Source organism: Talpa occidentalis, unplaced genomic scaffold (genome assembly GCF_014898055.3).
Source record: "Talpa occidentalis isolate TD23 unplaced genomic scaffold, MPIMG_talOcc4v2.1 talOcc4.3, whole genome shotgun sequence".
In the NCBI taxonomy this organism is placed as follows: Eukaryota; Metazoa; Chordata; class Mammalia; order Eulipotyphla; family Talpidae; genus Talpa; species Talpa occidentalis.
Genome location: NW_023603184.1, coordinates 97,257,297 through 97,278,734, shown reverse-complemented (window position 1 = coordinate 97,278,734; position 21,438 = coordinate 97,257,297). Strand labels below are relative to the sequence as shown.

Sequence of the window (21,438 nt, the reverse complement as noted above, 5' to 3'; positions counted from 1 at the left end):
CAGAATGAATGAGAAAGATGAGTTGAAAACATTTTCAATGTTTTATTATTATTATTATTATTATTATTTTAAGATTTATTGATTTATTTATACAAGCACTGGGTACGTCAGAAGCGCAGGAGGGTGAGAGAATTCACCAGAGCCAGAGCGGGGAGCAGAACAGGCAGACGGACGCGGCAGGAGAGGTCTGCGCGCCATGTGGGACCCTCGTCGGCGACCAGGGATTGAACTGGCACTACAGAGGCTGCGGGCAGCTTCGCAGTCCAGCGCTCAACCGCTGCGCCATGGGGGAGGTCCCATTTTTAATGTTTTAAAACAGAAATTTCCATTACTAACTTCTTGAACTGTGGACTTACCTACAATGGAGAGAATGACCACCACAAAATCAAAAATATTCCATCCAATAGTAAAATAATAATAACGAAGAGAGATTAATTTCAGCACACACTCTCCAGTGAAGAGCACAATAAAGACCAGGTTGATCCAGTACAGAATGTTTGTCATTTCCTGACTCTGGTCGTCAGTTTCCACCATCATGGTGACCATGTTGAGGCAGATGAGGATCATGATGCTGATATCAAAGACTTGTTTGGTTACAAAATCAAAGACCATTCCTTGGAATTTGTTCTGGAACAGAGAATACATAAAAGTTCATTTAGAAACTCAAAAGATATTCCATTAAACTGATTTTCAACAGCAATTGAAAGTGCAGCTTTTATAGAAACAAGTCATCTTTGTGTTTTCTACTTGGAAGGAAATTTGTATATTGGAATAGCCAACTGTTTTCAAGTGTATTTGCTTTATTTATACTGCTCAAGATTCTGTGTTAATAACTCGTTTACTTTTTGTGTGTAGTCTCATCTGCGTGATGGCATGCCAGATAGGACTCTATCATGGACTCATCTTCTCGTGCAGGAGGATTCATCTTCCTGTCTAAGAGCTAGTATTATCCCTTCTCTGGCATTTTCCCATACTAGTTTCTAAAATCTTATCTTTTTTTCACTACCAAAACCTTCTTTTAACTATATTGCATTTGTATATTTAATTAAGATCAGTTTCTTCAGACTCATACTGGCAACCTTGACACATTAACCCAGAAAAACTTGTGTCTATTACTCACTAATCAAAAAATATTTTGTCAACTAAAATATTTATTTCCATGGATCTGGAGTACACATTTTCTCATACAGGGACCTTAATATGTTTTTCTTCCATCCATTCAGATTTGATTATTTCTCAAAGACTAGGATCAAATTTCCTTCTATTTTATCCAATATAGCTAGCTACTTTCTTTGAGCTTTTAGCTAACTTACAAACTGAATGTGAGCCTGGCCATCTTGAGAATGCTAGTTTTATATTGTCACTAATGGAGTTATAAAGTCATGATTCCTGTTGTTCATCAAATTGCCTTGCATCATATACACTTTGGGTGAGGAGTTCTGAGATTGAATATCTGAGCTATTCCTTCAGCAGTGATGGAAGAACATGGGGAACATCCTGAAAACAACTCTCTGCAGCAACCAAAAAGAACCATCAGCTGTTGGAATAAACTGGAATAAAATTTGATTATTTATAAAAGTCATAAAAAGAATGATGTCATTGGATTAAGGGCAAGATGGTAGAGGGAAATATACGTTTTTTAAAAACCAGAAGAAAACTTTTGTCACTTATTTAATTAAGGTTTCCATCTAATCTGCAGAACTGGACAGGAAATGGGACAGACCTTAGATGTTCTAATTATCCCGATCGGTCACTCTGAGAACATTCAATATTTTCATGCCATATATGTGTGTGTATACATCTTCTTTTCTACATTATTAAAGTGAGATCACTGTAATACTATTGGCATATGTTTGAATTTTCTTTTTATATATATTGTATATATCTGTATAAAATATATCATTTACACATACTATGTATATTTAAATACAAATACTTTAGCTAGTTGGATTGCTAGGGTAAAACTTTCTTTTTCAAATTCACAAAAATATTGTTATGTAGCAATTCAGGCTATAAAAGTGACAGGTAAGATAACTGTTATAGGTAATATAAGTATGTTATTCTTACAGCAGGTCGAGGGATAGGTTTTTGTGGTTTCTTTGAACCCAGTTTTTTCATTGCATTGTAGTATTTCTTCTGTTCTTCGGTCATAAAAATGTCTTGACCTCCAAAGTAAAGAAATGAAAGCAAAACTAGTTACAATTATGTTCTTTGCTAGTTATAAATTCTACCTTATTAATTGTATGAATATTTATTCCCACAATATATTCCAATATATTGTTAATATCTGAATTTACAGATGCATATATTCAATATGTAAATTATGATTCAGTCATATTTCTATAATGGAAATATCAATACATACCATCTGAATTATCCATTATCTAAAAACCTATAACTAATGAAATCTCTCAAAATAATTTCTGAATTTTATATTTTATTAGGTGATCAAATTTTGGAGCAAAAATGGAACTGTGTGACATATTTACTACACATTTTATGGCAAAGATGAATTTTTAGTATACTTATCTTCTTTTTCTGTTGGTTGAAGTTGTCTATGATGACACCAATGAAAAGATTCAGAGTAAAGAATGAACCAAAAATAATAAAGATGACAAAATAAAGATACATGTACAGATTGTCTTCATACTTGGGCTGTAATTCTACCTACAAAATATGAAGGATGACAAATTTACTTATTTTATAAAAAGAACATCAATGAATTTTCAATTTTCAAAGCATGTCTCAAAAGCTGAGAATGAAAAAAGGCAAACATTAAACAGAAGCTCTTCTGAGACACTGAATCTAACATGCTTGTTGAAGATTACTGCAAAACTATTCACTGGTTTTAGAAAATAAAATAATTCACAGAAAAGTCTGAAAACTGATTTTACCCAACAACTACCTAGGCCATGAATGCACTTTCCATTTTAATCAAAAACTCCAAATATACACAAAGTGAGGATTTCCTCTTCCTAAAGAAGAGATGTCAGACTCACACTATTCTATCTTAAAATCTTTAAGATTTATTCTTTCTGACTGAGCTTTCTTAAAAGGGAAATAATAGGTTAGAAGCCTTAAAGGATAGTTGGGGAGAAGGGAGAATAATCAATCATATTAAAATATAAAATGTGCTTAGAACTGTGCTCTGCTAATAGGGATAGGTAAGTGTAAGGCTTTGAGTTCCCTTATACATTACTCCTGACAGGTTAGAATTTTTACTGTACATGTGAATAAAGGTATGTTGGTAGGATCTTTCTTTCTGAAAATTAATCTATTAATTCATCTTACTCAGTAAGTAAGCTGCAGACACCATTTCCTAGAAAATGATAGCCTCTATTGTCTAAGTCACTTTTGATATTAAAAAAGTGTGACAGTTGATTTGAGCTTTGGCTACAATCTATAATTAAAGATATTATTCTAATTCACTTTGTTAACAAACTCAGGTGATAATGGATGTAGGTAATGATTATGTTATAAAATCAATTTATAGAGGGTTCTGGCCAACAAAATATATATTTAAAAATTTTTTTGTTGTATTTTTTTAATCAAAGTAACATCAGTTTACAACCTTGTATATGATTTAGAGGATAGGTTCACAATCACAACTCTTCAGATGTGTTATCACATCACTACCACTACCAAAACACCTGTAACCCTTCACCACAGTCCAGTGGGTCCCCTCTTGCCTTTGCTTCTCACCACCACCTGATATTGATTTTTTTCTAATGAAAGAGTAAAATTAATAAAATTAATCAAATAGATATGAAACAAATACAGGAATAGTTAAGGGCCCACTGTTTGTGGTCTGATTTCAAAAACTTCTTCTATCACTTACTGCATTAAGCATCTTTGTAAATGATAAAATGGAGTTAATATCAACTGCAAAATAAAGCCAATATTTAAGATTAATGAGTTAATCCAAGAAAGCCCTTAGCATAATGAGTGGGAATAAGTAATAAGTTACTTACTTATTTATTTATTTTTGTGGGACCCTCGCCGGTGGCTGGGGATCGAACTGGCGCTGCTGAGGCTGTGGGCAGCCTCGGAATCCAGCGCTCAACCGCTGTGCCACCAGGGGAGGCCCAAGTAATAAGTTATTTTATGATTCAAAAGAGTCTATAACTGGGATTCCTGATGGTACTTGAAAGAGACAGAATTCAGGGCTTTTAGTTCTTGGGTTCTCTCTCTCTCTCTCTCTTTCTCTTCTCTAATAAAGTGAAGAGAAAAATCATTTGGGAATTCTGAGTTACCATCTAGTTGTTGGCACTGGGGAAATAACATTCGAACTTAAATAATATGTTCTGGTAATATACCAGAAGCCAATTTCTTTCTTTCTTTTTAAAATGAGATTTCCTTCCTCATTCTTAGTGAGAAATTAAATGAAAGGAAATTATATAAAAAAAAAAATCAGGGCCTCCCCTGTGGTGCAGCGGTCGAGCACTGGGTTGCGAAGCTGCCCGCAGCCTCTGCGGCGCCGGTTCGATCCCCGGCTGCTTCCCGGCCACCAGAGGAGGGTCCCACATGGCGCGCAGACCTCTTCTGCCGCCCGCTGCTCCCCTCAGCAGTGTACTTCGGTCCTTCTGCCTGCTCTGCTCCCCGCTCTGGCTCTGGTGAATTCTCTCACCCTCCCGCACTTCTGACTGTACCCAGTGCTTGTATAAATAAATAAATAAATCTTTAAAAAAAAAAAAAATCAAAAGTGCTCGGCCTCCCCGGTGGTGCAGCAGTTGAGCGCAGGGTTGCGAAGCTGCCCACAGCCTCTGTAGCGCCAGTTCGATCCCCGGCTGCCAGGCAAGGGTCCCACATGGCACGCAGACCTCTCCTGCTCCCCGCTGCTCCCCTCAGCAGTGTATTTTGTCAGTCTGCCTGCTCTGTTCTCCGCTCTGGCTCTGGTGAATTCTCTCACCCTCCCGCACTTCTGACTGTACCCAGTGCTTGTATAAATAAAAATAAATAAATCTTAAAAAAAAAATCAAAAGTGCCGATGGGTATAAAGTTGACAATGAAAGCCCCTTCCTTCTACTATAACTCTCATTTCTGAGAGAAGAGCACTATTAAGTTTGTTGTTTGTCTTTTCCACTGTTAGTCAGATTCTTCCTATTTTAAGGGAGAGCAAAAGCTGGAAGAAATCTGTGACAAGTGCTTGTGAAGAATTTTAATGCACAAATGGCTATTACCATCAGAACCAAAATTAATGGGTGTCATTTTGCAACACAATCAATACAGTTTTAAGTGCCAGGTGCCCTGCTAGATACTAGAAGACATATGTAAAAAGATTCATAATGAGAAGGGAAAAAAAACATTCAATTTGAATTTCAGAATACTTCATTTTTTGTAATAAGGTTGTGCTCTATAAATTGATGTATAGTTTTATTTTATTGAAAATATCACTAAATTATAATACTATGCAAATAGTCACTGGATCAAATTAAGTAAGTTTCCCTCCAAATAGACTTACATTTCGTGAGTCAACAGCTGCATACATGATATCCATCCACCCCTTAAATGTAGCCTGTAAAAAAATTGTATCATTTAATTTCCTCCCTCTAAATCATAATTTTAGAAAATAAATGAGCAGTTTGATTGATCAAGATTTTCTTAAATACAGATATACAAAATAATTTAGAATTAATATTTAAATCCTTTGAACACAGTTTGTAATACAGTTGCCCCTTGGTATTTACAAGGGATTGGCTCCAGGATCCTCCAAGAATGTCAAAAACTGTAGATGCTCAAGTCTTTCATATAAAATGGTGTAGTATTTGCATATAATCTACACACTCTGCTCATATATACGTGTTTAGTATGGGCACAACCATTATGGCCTGACTACACAGAGCATGACTAGATTTGTTGTTGATTGAATCTGTGGATGCAGAACTCGCAGATATTGAGGATCAACTGTATATACATTGAAAATATCTCAACTTTATATTCTTCTATAACATTTGTATATACATATTTAACATCTATAATTAAATCATGATATACTGTAACAGTATGTGTCATAAATAAAAAACAATGGTCAACAACTTTTTATTCTGATAGTCCTATGAAAATATAACATGCAATTTGATGAAATAATTTCATGGATTTGTTATTAGCACCAGAAAGGATAAACAAAGGATGCTGCACCGTTTGATCTTAATGCTTTTTTGTCTACAGATCCCTTTCTAAATGTTATTATCACCAATTATTATCATGGTGATTTGTCCTTGAAAAATCAATATTTTTGAGTTACTATTTTGAGACAGTTATTCTTTAAGAAGACATTTCCTAGTAGGGAGAAAAAACATATTCAACTGCAATTTATCATTTAAATACATTTTTTTGTTTTGTAGACATAGTAATTTTGAAAACAAATGTCTTGTATATTTTTTCTGTTCCTCAGGGCCCTTAGCTCTGTCATTTCCCCTAGAGCACTCATACAGTGCAGGGTACTGTGTAGGTGGAATATGTGGACATGACTCAGAATGGTCAGTTGAGATGACTGGATTTGTAGGTGTTTATAGTAGACACAATAGTCTTAGTAGACAGGCTTTCATTTGCAAGACAAGGACTTCCTATCTGCAAGTGTTCAATGCACAGCAGGAAGGAAGGAATCAGGGCAGGAGTACAGTCTAGGTGAGAAGTACAAAAGTGAGGAGTTTTGATCATGGTGGTGGTAATGGTTGGGCGGGTGGAGACTTGTTTAGATACAGTCTGGTACCTGAGAAGGGGCACAGAAATCTATCCCCACTCTTTCATCCCCAACAAACACCTTTCCAAACTTACCCAGGGCCTACTCTACTGCTCACAGAAAGAATGGGAAGAAAACAGCGGGAACCTTTATACAAAGGTTAGTCACAAAGCATTGGTGCTGGGATAGCTCAGCACAGTCTTAGGGCATACAAACTTTATAGAATCATCTGGTTCCCAACATGGTGTGTAAAAGATAGTTTACAAGTAACTGAGGAAGAATCAAGGCAGATTGGACTGAGAAGTATGAATACTGAGAAAGCAATACCACTGTATACTTTTACATGAAAATACCAAAAGAGAATTGTACACTCATTTTAATAAAACATCACAGAGAAAAATAAAGTAGTTACTTACTACTTGAAGCAGAGAAAGATATCCAAGTCCCACATTATCAAAGTTTACTTTCACGTTTTTCCACCTGGCAGTTTGATTGCTTTCTATGAGGGCTTTACATTCGCTGTAGTTGTTGACCACACTTACATCAAACATTTCCCCAGTGGTGTAGTTAATACAATGATAAAACTTTCCGGCAAAAAGATTCACTCCCATAATGCTGAATATTAGCCAAAAGATCAGACAAACCAAAAGCACATTCATTATGGATGGAATGGCTCCTAAAAGAGCATTGACAACAACCTGGCAAAGAATGAGAAGGGAAAAATGAAAAGTCAACAACAAATATTTACTTTTTACCTATTTTTAAGTACTATAAAAAGAACAATAGTTAAATGATAGATAATGTCTGTTCTGAGAGTTAAATATTGGACAGAAATTACTCTCTGGTAATGGCAACTAAGATTTTTTCAATTACATACCAGGGGAATATAAAAATAAATTTTGTACTGTAGAATGTCTTCTCAAGAATAATGATAGACACAGCAAATTTTTATCAAAGAATGGAACTAATTTTAAATATAAATGATAACGTAAGAGTACAAACATGACAGGACTATTGGAGTAGTATAATTATGGGAACATCATGTTATTTTTTTAAATCATGCAAAGAATGCAAATCATAAAATTTATTATCCAAAATTTGTGCATTTTAAAAGAGAACACCTGAGGGTGAATTTCCAGGGTGAAAAGGAACACTAGAAATAGCAATTGTGAGACAGTAGAGTTAACTCAGGACTATATCAAGTAATGTAGCATAAGATCATGCTACAGGCAAGGACTATAGAGCAGAGATACTGGAACTTGGGAAACTGAATATGTGATGAGGAGAAAGGGTTTGGGACTCAGGAGATACAGGCCAGCTTGTATCACGATTTAGCTGCATCTTTGTACTTGGCATTGACTTTTCTGATTCTAAGGGTCCTTCTTTGGGGACTCCCCTCTCAAAGAAGATTCTCAAATTATAAAATGAGATATTATAATAATTAGAACATAAGCTTGGCTATCAGTTACTGTAATTTCATAAAACATTATGATTTGAGTCCAAGGATTTCTCCTGATAGCTTATTTGTAGCTTTCTTAATAACCAAAGCTTTTAGGGAACCTTTTTTAGTATGTTCCTCAATTACCCTGCAACTAAATATTTATCTAAATGTCTTGTCCTGTACAACCATACCTGAACTATATATCAGAAATAAGCTTTATTAATGAGTGGAAATATGTAATAATTATATCAGACATGGAAAATATATCAGACATGGAAATACATGCAAAAGCCTTGCTGAAATCCTTCTGAGATAAAAAGTACATATGAATGCATATATACAAACATACATACATACATATGAGTAATGACAGAGCAACATTACCAGGTGGCTCCTGGGTAAAATTGACACATGGAATCTATTCATTAAAGGATACTATTTTAATGTGTTTTTAAATGAAAGTAAGTTTTAAAGAACTTATAGGGTTACTGCTATAATTTCAACTCTTCAATAATTCAGAGGTACTTCTAGAGTTGACACTTCATTTTCAAATTTACCACAAAGGATGCTGTTCTATGCAAATGTGGGAAGGCACCTTGCTAACAGAGCTCTAACTAAAAGAAAACACTGAATAGCAAAGATGCCTATGTTTTTTGAGAGTCAGGTCTGTGGAAGGGCTAGGGAGTTAGGTCTTGCATATGCAAATTTTATAGAGAAAATATGAAAATAACTCTAGTACTAAAGATTTGATTCCCTTTAAAAAATTAAACCTACCACAAAAACAGAGTTTAAATTGGTAAACTGGAAATAATTAAACAGATGACAGACATCTTTAAACGAAACCATGCACACACAAAGGCACAAGAACACACACACACCCACACACACCATTCTTTTCTGGTTGTGTTTGCAACATTTAGAGAAAGTTCTAAGTAATTATTTTTAAATCAGAAAGAGTATCATTTTCTAAAAGCTTCTTTTTGAATATCTAAGTCCACCCAGACAAAGCATTGTCATCTGGGGCTGAAGGTATGAGGTTTCAATTTTTGTGCCCCAGTGGATGACAAATCTCAGCACAATTTCCTACCTGTTCCTTTGTATCACTTTTTAAATGAATGTTACATTTCTAAGTTGACCTACGTTTTAGTCATTTCAATCTGTGTTTGAAAGATAAAAAGCCAGATTCAGACTTTAAAAGGCTCAAAACACATCATATGGAGCGGTGAAGAAATGATGAAGAATGATTTGGTGGTTTTAAATTACAGTGAGTGGGATTTCCTGCACATTTATAAATGGAATGAACATAACTGATCTTGACTCACATCAGAAGCCTACACAATGTGGTTGAGATTTCCCACAGAGTGAAAAATCTAGTTAGAATAAATTTAATTGTTTCTAGTTAGAAACACTCAGTCAGGCATGATATTCAGTGAGTGTTTCCAACAGTGTTAAATTGATGCGATATGACAAATATTACTGATTGATCAGTTATGTCAGTATGACTGTAGAAGACACAAATTCTCCAGGGATTTGTCATTTCTAAGCTACACAAGGCTTGTTCTCACTTGAAATGCTACAGCATTTGTTCTTACCCTCATTCCTTCAAACCGGGATAAGGCTCGCAATGGCCTCAGTGCTCTTAGTGTTCTGAGGGACTTGATGGCACCAAGTTCTGAGTAACCCAAGGCATTTGCTGTTAAGCTAACCAATGAGACCTACACAGAAAAAGCAACACAATTTTTGAATTTACAGATGCAGATGTCTATAAGTTCAACCTAGCTTTATACAATAAACCAGTAATTCTCTAAGTTAACTAAGTACCCAAATCACCCTGAGGGCTTGTTAAAAACTTGGATGATGAGCAGAGCCTGACACTGTAGGTTTGGGTGGGATTCTAGAATTTTTATTTCTTCACTTCCCAGATCAGGCTAAAGATACTGGTCTGAGAACCATTGGCTTTTGAAAAAAGAAGAAACCATTTTGTTCTCTTTTCAAAAATTCTTTTTTTTTAAATTTTTTTACAAGATTTATTTTTATTTATTTATGCATACAATAACTGGGGTGTAGGACAGGAGTGCTGGGGATGAAATGATTCACCAGAGATAGAGCAGGGAGCAGAACAGGCAGATCTACTGAAATACACTGCTGAGGGGAGCAGTGGGCAAGACAGGAGAGATCTGCTGTGCCATGTGGGTTAGCTCCCTGGCCAGGGATGGAACTCGTGCTGCAGTGGTCGCAGACAGCTTGACAGTGCTGAAACTTAACCCCTTGCACCACCAGGGAGGCCCCCAAAATATTTATATTTAAATCAACAAAAAACTGTTTTGAGACATCTTTTCATTGCATGTGGGCCCATGCGCTATTTACCAAGTGCCTGCCTCGTGCCCTGCACTATTGTTAGGAGTAGCAAATATCTTCATGTTAATGGAATAAAACAAGCAAGTGTAGAATACTCACATCAACAATCAGGAAATCTAGCCAGCACCAGGCATTGGTAAAATACACTTGAAAACCATATGCAACCCATTTTAGAAGCATCTCCAGGATGAAAATGTAAGTGAAAACTTTATCAGCATATTCTAACATGGTTTTAATGGTTTTTCGTTGTTCAATATATATATCTTCAAAGGCCTGTAAATGAAAATATTCCACTGAATTTCATTGTCATAAACTCTAACTGATGTCTTATTAGAAAAGAACAAGCTAGTCCCCTTAACTTAGGGAAAGGGGAATGGGTTACCATTTCTCATCCGTAATGATGGAGAATCTGGTCATAGATGTGGGTGAATGTTTGGAAGTCCCCTCTGCTTCATTTTACAGAGTTCTCCAAAAAGGGTAGGAAATCACATTTTGGTGATTCACAAAAATTTTGGAATGTGATTTCCTAGGCCTTCTGGAATTAAAAAAAGTCATTTGTATAAACCATACTGATTTGTTTACTCTAGAACTCAAAATTCAATCTCAGGTTTATTTCAAATAATCAAAGTTACATTTATTGAACCTCTCACATGGTGGTGAAAATACCACACAAAGCCTCTTATTCTCACAAAAACTTTATTGTAAAAACGTGTAATATGAGGTTCGTGAATGGAAAGGTAAAGGGAAGAGAGTAGATCATATGTAACCTACCAGTGCTCCACTGCTGAGTAGAATCATAAAGACAATGAAGGTCTCAAACCAGTTGTGCTCCACTATCTTATAGCAAGTTTTTCTCAAGTTCCACCAGAGTTTACCTTTGCCTTCTTCTATACTTATTTGGCAACACTTGAACTTCCGTACACAGTCTAGAACATGTCAAAGTAAATGAAGAAAAAAGTAATTACTCTTTGATTAGGTACATTTGTATCGGTGGGATAGTCATCTCCATTATGATCTCACAAATTATAAATACCTTATTTATTTATTTATTTATTTATTTATTTATTTATTTGTTTGTTTGTTTGTTTTGTTTATACATGCACTGGGTACAGTCAGAAGCACGGGAGGGTGAGAGAATTCACCAGAGCCAGAGCAGGGAGCAGAGCAGGCAGAAGGACCGAAGTACACTGCTGCGGGGAGCAGCGGGCGGCAGGAGAGGTCTGCGCGCCATGTGGGACCCTCCTCCGGTGGCCAGGGAGCAGCCGGGGATCGAACTGGCGCCGCAGAGGCTGCGGGCAGCTTCGCAACCCAGCGCTCAACCGCTGCGCCACCGGGGAGGCCCATAAATACCTTTTTTTAATGATGGTTTCCACTGTAGGAAACAACAACTATCTAGACAGCTTTTGGTTATTCATTCAAAAAATATTTTAATGTTTATAGGATTATTATAATGGATTATATTATATTATAAAAACATTGGTGAAAAACTGAAAGGAAAGGTCACCAAAGTTAATATAGCCACCCTATGATTATGAGTGTGATTCCACTCATATATAGACATAATATATATCTGAATTTTAGTTAGTTCACTTCATGGTGTTATATAAATATTTCTCATTTTATTATCAATAAATAGAATTTTGAAACTTTCACAATACATCTCTGAGAAAGAATTTATATAACTACTCAATTATTGGATACTTATGCTGCTTTAATTATACTAACAGCAACAATACAATAAACATCTTTGTGTAATTTGTGGATGGCCAGATCAAATCTTCATTAACAAATACTTATTGAATACCTGCTGCTTTCAAGAAATTGCACTGGACAAATTATAATACCTGAAGTGGAAGACACAGTCTTGCTTTAAAATAAATGTGTCTTTTAAGTAGGGGAGACTTGCCCCAAATTCTATAGCTACACAGAACAATTATCACAAAATAAATTAGATATTGTGAAATTTCATAAGCAGAGATTAATTTCTGATATTGAGGCTTGTGTAGGAAATGAATTTGGGCTCACTGTGAAGGATGTGTAAGTATCAGATTAATACATGGAGCTATAAAGGAATAAAGAAATAGTGGAAAGTCTGGAAGTTTCATAAAGGAGAGAATTAGGAATGAAGACAGGAAAAGATGTTGAGAGCCGATATGGCTGAGTTAGAGATTTTAGATTAACGTGCTAATGGGAAAAACATTAAAGGATCATTTGGGAGTTAAGAAGATTTGCTTGATGGGAACACTAAAAATTATCTATGTCTCTATGCATCCAAGGCATTGGATGGACAGAAGAAAGAAAACAGGAGAAGTTTAAGCCTGTAAGTTTCAAACAACTGAATGCTAAAGAAAGTGAAAGTAAGGGTAATGGTGGAAAACAGTGGTGATAAATCAAGGATACTGCTGATTGACAATAGAATATGGGACAACACGCAGAATATGGGGGTGCTGAAGTATGGGAGAGGAGTCATGACAGAGGGCTCTTGTTCAATGAGTAGGAAAATGGAAACTATTTTGAAGGAGCATAAGATTTTCTGCATAGATTTTATCGGAAGCTATTTTTTTGAAAGATGTATTTTACGTATTTAAAAATAAACAATGATGTAAAAAAACAAAAAAAACAAAAAAAAAAAAACCAAAGTAGTCACAAAAAAATAAAAGCAACAATAAAGGCCAAAAAAAGATGCATTTTATTTATTTATGCACACAAGAGCTGCGGTGTAGGCTAGAGGTGTGTGGGGTGTGTGTGAAAGGATTCACCAGAAACAGTGGGGAGCAGAAAAGATGGATCTACTGAAATACACTGTTGAGGGGAGCAGCAGGCAAAACAGGACAGGTCTGATGTGTCATGTGGGTATCTCCCTGGCCAGGGATCGAACTTATGCTACAGTGGCTGCTGATACCTTGATAGTGCTGAGACTTAACCCCTTGTGCCAACAGGGAGGTCCCTGGAAGCAATTTTTTAATGTCAATTAGGTCATATCCTTTGTTTAATGAAAATTTAATGAAGCACTGTTAACTTATTAATTTATCATTTAAGAAGTAAATAGCATATATATTGTTTCTTTGAGGGTAAGATCTTTTTAACATTTCTGTCTCCCAAAGCTAAAGAGGAATTACATGCTCTGAACATATTCATTTTAATGAATTAAATGAAACTGAATTTTGTTTTTCTACCTAAAGATGAGATAAAAAATACTATTTAGCAGAAAATGACCAGTGTTAATAGGAATGTTAAATGCCAAATTTGAGATATTGTCTTACCTTTGAGAGGGAGGGAAGGAAGGAAATGAATTAAGGAAACAAAAAGGGTCTAATGTGTATCTTTGCATTCTTAAATAAAAATTCTGAAGCAAATATGACATAAATATTTAATTTGTTGAAGTTTGATGGTATCTACCTATTATTCATTATTATTTTATATAACTTATGTTGGTAATATTTCACACTTCAATGTTTCTTTATACCTTATAGAAAATGCTGATGTTATCATAGTTACAATACTGTATATAAATGTGACTCTAAAATTAGTCAGTTGTCTGGGAAAGAGTACTAATTAATGCCACAGAAATTACTCTTGTAACATACAATTTCAATGTTCGTGAAGTCATACTTTTTTCATAATCATTAACTGCATGGAGATGAATGCACATTTTTGAAGGAAATGATGGAAAGTGATTTCTCTCATAACATATGCTGAACAAATAGCTCTCCCTATGATACAATTCAAAAATTGACAATTAATATTTAAAGATTTTCACCAATGCATTTCAGCCCAAAATCTATGAAAACATGCAACATTATCTGTGATAACCTTGACAGAATTTATTCACATAAATTATGATTTCTAACATCTATATAATTTTATCTTTTAGAAAGGCTTAAAGTTTAAATTAAAACAGCTTTAATGTTCTTGATATAAACATGCATCACCCAAATGAAACACCTTTAGAGTTAGTTGTAGGAAAAAAAAAAAAAACAAACAAAAAAAACCAGTAATAATTTGAGGCAGACATTATTATTAAAATTAACCTGTGGTAGATTTATGGTCAACTAATCTTTGACAAAGGAGCAAAGACTATGCATTGGAGCAAAGAAAGTTTGTTCAATAAATGGTGCTGGGAAAACTGGGTCGCTACATGCAAAAGAATGAAGCTTGACCACTACCTCACACCATACACAAAAATCAACTCAAAAATGGATTAAAGAACTAGACATAAGACCTGAAACCATAAAATACATAGAAGGAAATATAGGCGAAACACTACGGGATTTGCACATCAAAGACATCTTTACAGACACATCACCCAAAGCAGTGATAGTGAAGGCAAAGATAAACAGCTGGGACTACATCAAATTAAAGAGCTTCTGCACAGCAAAAGAGACAATAACAAAAACAAAGAGAAACCCCACCAACTGGGAGAACATTTTTGCACCCAACACTAATGATAAAGGACTGATCACAAAAATCTGCAAAGAGCTGATGAGACTCAGCAACAACAAAGAAAATAATCCAGTCAAAAAATGGGCAGAAGAGCTAAAAAGAAACTTCTCTGAAGAGGAAATGCAAATGGCCAACAGACATATGAAAAAATGTTCAACATCACTTGTAATCAGGGAAATGCAAATCAAAACTACCATGAGATACCATCTCACACCAGTGAGAATGGCACATATTAAAAAAACTAGCAACAACAAATGTTGGCGAGGGTGTGGAGAAAAAGGAACTCTTGTGCACTGTTGGTGGGAGTGCAAACTGGTCCAACCACTATGGAGAGCTGTGTGGAGATTTCTGGACCTACTAAACATAGAGCTTCCATATGATCCAGCAATTCCACTCCTAGGTATTTACCCAAAGGACACAGAAACATCAATTCCAAAAAGCACCTGCACCCCTATGTTTATAGCAGCACTGTTTACAATAGCTAAGCTTTGGAAACAACCCAAATGCCCAAAAATAGATGACTGGATCAAGAAGATGTGGTACATATATACCATGGAATATTACTCAGCATTCAAAAAAGATAAACACATGCAATTTGCAGCAACATGGATGGCGCTGGAAGGGATCATGCTCAGCGAAATAAGCCAAAAAGAAAAAGAAAAATACCGGATGGTCTCACTCATAGCAGGAATCTAGAAAACTTAAATAAGGGACCAGGAAAATGAATATAAGAAAGTGAAAATCAAAATCAACAAAAAACTACGAACCAGAGACACTTTTTGGGGGTGGGGGGCGGGAGGGGAAGGATTGGGGTCAGAATGGGGCGTTTGCAATTGTATGGGGGAATATAAAAATAAAATTTATTATTTAAAAAAAAAGAACTTATGGAATAAAGAATAAAAAAAAATAAAATTAACCTGTGGTTATGAAATCACTATATGAAAATGAACTTGGGGCAAAGACAGAATGAATTGTTAAATAGTTGTTAAAACTAACAGTGAATTAAAAATGAAAGAGATTCCAAAGATTTTAAAGAACCATTTCCCTACCTACGATGGTGATTTATACAGAAACTTTAGGAATTTCATACCCTATGGTATTTTACTAATTTTGTGACTATTTTCATCATGGGTAGTACATTCCCACACTGAGCCAGGGTTGGCCAGGTGAGTTTGTTTTTGGTGAACAGTCCAGGGGTAATCCTAACACAGTGGAGGCTTGACAAGCCCTTGCAACTTAGGCTCTGCTTAGATAAAGAAAACAAGTTTGACCAGCGTGTAGAGGACTAGGCCAGAGCAGAGTGGAGTGGGGTCAGCCAAACTGTATCATCCAAGAGAAAACCTACCCATATGAACAAAACCAAAACCATCAGGTGACCCATAAACTTTAAAAAAAAAATTATTCCATGGTTATTTTTTTAAGCTTTATTTATGCATATAAGAACTGGGGTGCAGGCCAGAGGTGTGGGTTAGGGCGGTGGTGAGAGATTCACTAGAGACAGAGTAGGGAGCTGAACAGGCAGATCTACTGAAATACACTGCTGAAGGGAGCAGTAGCAGGCCAGGTAGGAGAGGCCTGCTATACCATGTGGGTCAGCTCCCAGGCCCGGGTTTGAACGCATGCCACAGTGGCTAACAATAGCTTGATAGTGCTGAGACTTTAACCTCTGCGCCACCAGAGAGCCCCACCCACAAACTCTAGGAAAAAAAAAAAATGTTTTTCATTTTATGCAAAAAAGCATCTGGTGGTTTCATACATAATTGTCCAAGAGATAACTGATCAATGATACTACCTCAAATAATATAATTTTCGCTTTCTTTAAAAATTCTCTTGAGATTAGTTACTCCAATAGCATGGTGCCCCATATTAAATAACCCATACTATATTCTGGCATTTAAATATCTATTATTTATTATAATTCACAAATAATAAAAAAAATTGACCTTACTATATTCAGATAACTGTTACTCATGGACAGTTTTAAATGTCTACTCATCAATTTAGAACACATTATGATCTGACAAAAACAGTAAATTAAGCTACTTCTTTAACTTTCAAAAATTGCTATCTTTTACTTTTTAAAGCTGAGAGAGCGATCTGACTTCACTTTCATTCTTAGATACTTTGGTAGGCCACAATAAAACCCAAATAGCAGCATTTCTTAATGTTCAACAGGAGCCCAAAAATAAGAATATCTGTGTATAAACTAAATCTTACCTTTTAAAAATCATCTTTGCTTTGACATAGAAAAAGCAAGAAACAAACAAATGAACAGTTAGATAGATAGTGGGAGGGTAGAGAGAGAATAGATGGGCAGGTAGAGAAGCTGAGCGTGAGTGTCAGTTCGCTTACCTTCGGTGAAACAGGCTTCAGGTTCAAGGGATTCTTCAGGTTCAACCTCAGGTTGTTCTCCCTCAGCGGGAGCTCCTATATCAACTGTGCTGCCTTCAGATGAACTAGTTGCATTTAGCTTCTGAAAATCAATTCCACAGAAAAGTTTTTAAAATACTTTCCTTGTAAGAATCAAAAGACGTACCCTCAAATCTCCATATTTCCTTGATCTGTAATTTAAAAATATCTTAAAAATAATGCCAGTCCGCTTTAGTAGAGGTGGGAGGTCACAAGATTAGATACAGCACCACAGTATTTTTTTCTTTAAAATTATGGTGCTCACATCTTAAATAGTTTTTGATTAAATCATGTATGGAGAATCTGAAATGAAATCCTGCAGAGTTATGTAAACTGCCAGAGTCATATGGTTATATATGATTTTGCTTTTGTAAATTAGTTTGAAATTGCTATATTTTTTTTTATTCTAAAATTGTGACCCAACCAACGAAAGCTGCACAAGTTTATTTTCATGTCAAATGCAGAAAAGATTTAATCAAATGCACATAAACAGCAACAATCTAAATTTATCCACTTTTCATTGACATGAAAACATACACTACTCATTGTTATTAAATTAAATATATTCTATAGTGGTCTAACTTCAAAGAAGAACAGCACATTATTAGCTTTATAGCAAGAGCTGATATTTTGCATTCTCTTTGGCCAATGCACTCCTGTGTTTCATTGTGCATTTGGAAACTACTTGTTACTCTGGCACTATTACCTGTCCTGTAAACACAGACATAAATTAACCTGGTTGACATTTTGCTTTCCTTTAGTTTAGACCAAATGCTACCAAAAGAAAAATGTAATAGAAATAAGTTATTTTAAATCCTGAATTGCAACAAACTTTAACCAAGACAGGTCATTCATGGGATCAGCATAAATGAAGGTATCCCAGTCTTTAACCTAGTCTTATAAGGCTGCAGAAAATACACAGGGCCAGGTATGAGTGCCACATGGAATCAGAGTAGTTTGGGCCACAGCATTCTCCAACCTGTTATAATGTTATTACCATTAATGCATAACATTAGGAAATGGCTGAGCCAAGAAGAGCTATTTTATAAAGGGGATGAGTTAAGCACATGATAAAATGCACACTGAAGTATGTTGAACTGTTATAAAATAGATGTTGTAGTTAGTACAGAAATGTTGCCCTTACATTTGGGCTAAGGATTATGTGGACTTCCCTAGGAAGATAGCTCCTTCATTTTGTGAAAATAATTTTCTTTATATAAATATTTAGTAGGCATGATGGTGCTGAAGAAGTAAAAACATTTATATGTCATCCATATGAGATTGAAAATGCTTTTGTTTGTGCAGTTTAACAATACCAGTGTGAGTATATATATTAGATAAGTCTACTTTCTTAGAAGCAGTTTGAGGATTAATTTTTAATTTGAACAAAATAGTTAAATCAAGGATTATATATTATTAGTTGCTTGAAGTTCTATTGATTTCTTTTTCTATTTATCAAATATATCAAAATATTAGACAATCATGATATTTATTTAAAATTTGAATATATTTTATTTTAAGATGAAATATCAGTGAGAAAATTTATTACAAATTCTAATTTTTTACACTTTCTAATTTCCTTTGTCATTATACTTCCTTTCATGTACACATATACTTCCTTACATAAGGATAGTTGTGTTTACACACCCGTAGTTGCCTAAGACAGGACTAAATAATTCTCATTTCAATCCATCTGATTCACATGAAGTTGTTATATATTAGGGACCTGAAAGTACTGATCTTATCATTTGCAGGATGTTGAAATACATTTTCAAACAGAAAAACTGAAGCTTAGTCATATCTGGTCTAACTGCAGACAGCTCATTTCCATAAGAAATGGAAAACATTCCTGTTAGGAAGAAAGGATCAAACTGCAAATACAAATTGGGGGGAAAACTGGGGGTATGTCAAGAAAAAATATTTAGGAGCTCCATATTCAGGTGCTCCACAGGCTCAGGCTGGCATTGGTGAATGCCTATATCAGAGCTGACATGTAGGAAGGTTGCAGGTTCTCAATATTATTTAAAGATCAAATGAACGAATGAATAAATTTCTCCTAAGAGTAGCCCTTGACAGTCCATTAGACAGCACACCCAAGGGAATCTAGGTTCCAGATGTTCAGAAGATGATCCTTATAGCATCAACTATCACTCACTTCATTTAGTATTTTAGTATTGATAAAGAGTTAATAGACAAGGCCTCCCTGGTGGCACAGTGGGTTAAGCGCAGCACTATGAAGTGCTGTCCCCAGCCTCTGCAGTGCAGGTTTGATTCCCGGACGGCCAGGGAGATTCCCACATGGCGCAGCAGACCTCTCCTGTCTCCCTACTGCTCCCCTCAGCAGAGCCTCTGGTCTGTCTGCCTGTTCTGCTTCCTGCTCTGTCTCTGGTGAATCCCCTCACCCTCCTGCGCCTCTGACTGTACCCTAGTTCTTGCATAAATATTTTTTTTTTAAAAAAGAGTTAATAGATGTCTCTTTATTGAAGCTAAATAGTTAGCATTTAAAGATCAGGTTATTATTTTTTCATAAGTGCAACACGAAAGTATTTTTTGTCTCTAGAAGATGTGCTTCATCAGACTTAATCTTTTGAAGGAGAGAGTCTACTTTGGTATTTTAGTAACCCTAGTACCTGTCAGCAGTATTTGTGCTCCATAGATATTTTTTGAGTAAATGAATGAATGACCAATGCATAGGCTTATTCCACCATTGACTACTTCTCACACTTTCTATTAATACTTACTTTCTCATTCAAGGGAATACAAGTAATACTCTCATTTAAGAGTTAAGTGGCATGAATTCTGTGATATTCTAAATTGTAAAAGTAATAACTAGCAATATTCAGAATTAGGAGTGCTATCTCAACTCCAGGCTTCCAATTATTCAGGCCTAGAATGAGTCTACAAAGTAAACTGTAGTTTAAGTCTGGAATCAGAAAAACTAATACTAAGTCATCTGGACAATATTTTCCCTCTTTCCACTCTATACACATGAATCTACATGGGGACTCTATCCCTGTGAATGTGAATTTTTAAATAGAAGCAATCTTCTTCTTCTTGCTGATGTGAAATAGCACAGGGTCTACCTGTTATACACATTGCTTTACTTGGTTTACAAATAAGAATTTAAGCTGCACACTAATCCTCAGCATAATCAGCACAGTGTTTGTTTAGAGAAGGAAATGTGGCTTGAATCATCTTGTTGAAAGTCATAGTGTCAGTTGCTGGATTTGGGGTCTTCTGTTTCCCATTTTTCCTGGATTCCCTAGAGAATTATTTTGTAAATTAGAAGTAAACTCAACCTTTGTTAATTCAAGATGTTTGTAGATATGATACATGTAGATAAATATTGTTGGTTCAAGATAGAGCTTGCCATATTGTTGATTCCCATGTTGCATGACCATGGAGTTAGTATTAATTAAAGTTATATTCATATTCCTGTAAGTATTAATGTGGAGTAGAGCTAAATAAACATTGAAATATTTCATGAACAAAAGTTTACTTTAGATAATAATCCTAAGATAATAGGTAAAAGATTGTGATTTATAAAACTTTTCTTGATAAAATCAATTCAATGATTTTGTAACATCATACAAGGTTAATATAATATCTTATAAAATATCTTATAAAATATCTTATTATAATATATTATAAAACAGTTAAAATGCATAAAGAGCCAATAAAAAGAAAATGAGTCAATTAAGAGTATAAGGCTCTTAATCTTCAGATATGGCCATAATTATAATCACTTCTAACTGCAGATATGGCCAATTAATTCACCAATTAAAACTGTCAAATATACATTATTACATGGAATTATTAGAATTCAGGTACTTAAAGAAGAGTTTTCAAATATAGGTTGTTTCTAAATGTTCCATTGTAAGTATCACTCACCACAAATTGCCATAAGAATAAGGGGCTAAAATATGAATTGATAAAAATAGAAACATGTTAATATTTTCAAGTTTTATATTTGGTATTTTGTATATTTCCCTTTGGTAAAATTTACACATTTAGATTCACTTTTTTCCTGTACTCATTTATCAGGTAACAAGAGGACTGACTAACTTTAACAAAGTTTGAATGCGCTCCACTATCAGGATAGTGA

General features: G+C 35.1%; 1 protein-coding gene across 2 annotated transcripts in view; it reads right to left on the bottom strand.

Moving 5' to 3' along the window:
• Window positions 1–21,438, bottom strand: part of LOC119255883 (sodium channel protein type 2 subunit alpha) — a 73,087-nt gene that overhangs the window by 4,762 nt on the left and 46,887 nt on the right. For both annotated transcript variants that reach the window (XM_037523445.2, XM_054699809.1), the window contains 9 exons: window positions 17,277–17,397; window positions 11,253–11,407; window positions 10,581–10,754; window positions 9,716–9,838; window positions 7,099–7,380; window positions 5,462–5,515; window positions 2,530–2,667; window positions 2,068–2,172; window positions 357–627 (listed from right to left, as the gene is read on the bottom strand). In XM_037523445.2, the coding sequence (XP_037379342.1) occupies window positions 357–627; window positions 2,068–2,172; window positions 2,530–2,667; window positions 5,462–5,515; window positions 7,099–7,380; window positions 9,716–9,838; window positions 10,581–10,754; window positions 11,253–11,407; window positions 17,277–17,397 (1,423 nt within the window). The remainder of the gene's footprint in view (window positions 1–356; window positions 628–2,067; window positions 2,173–2,529; window positions 2,668–5,461; window positions 5,516–7,098; window positions 7,381–9,715; window positions 9,839–10,580; window positions 10,755–11,252; window positions 11,408–17,276; window positions 17,398–21,438) is intronic.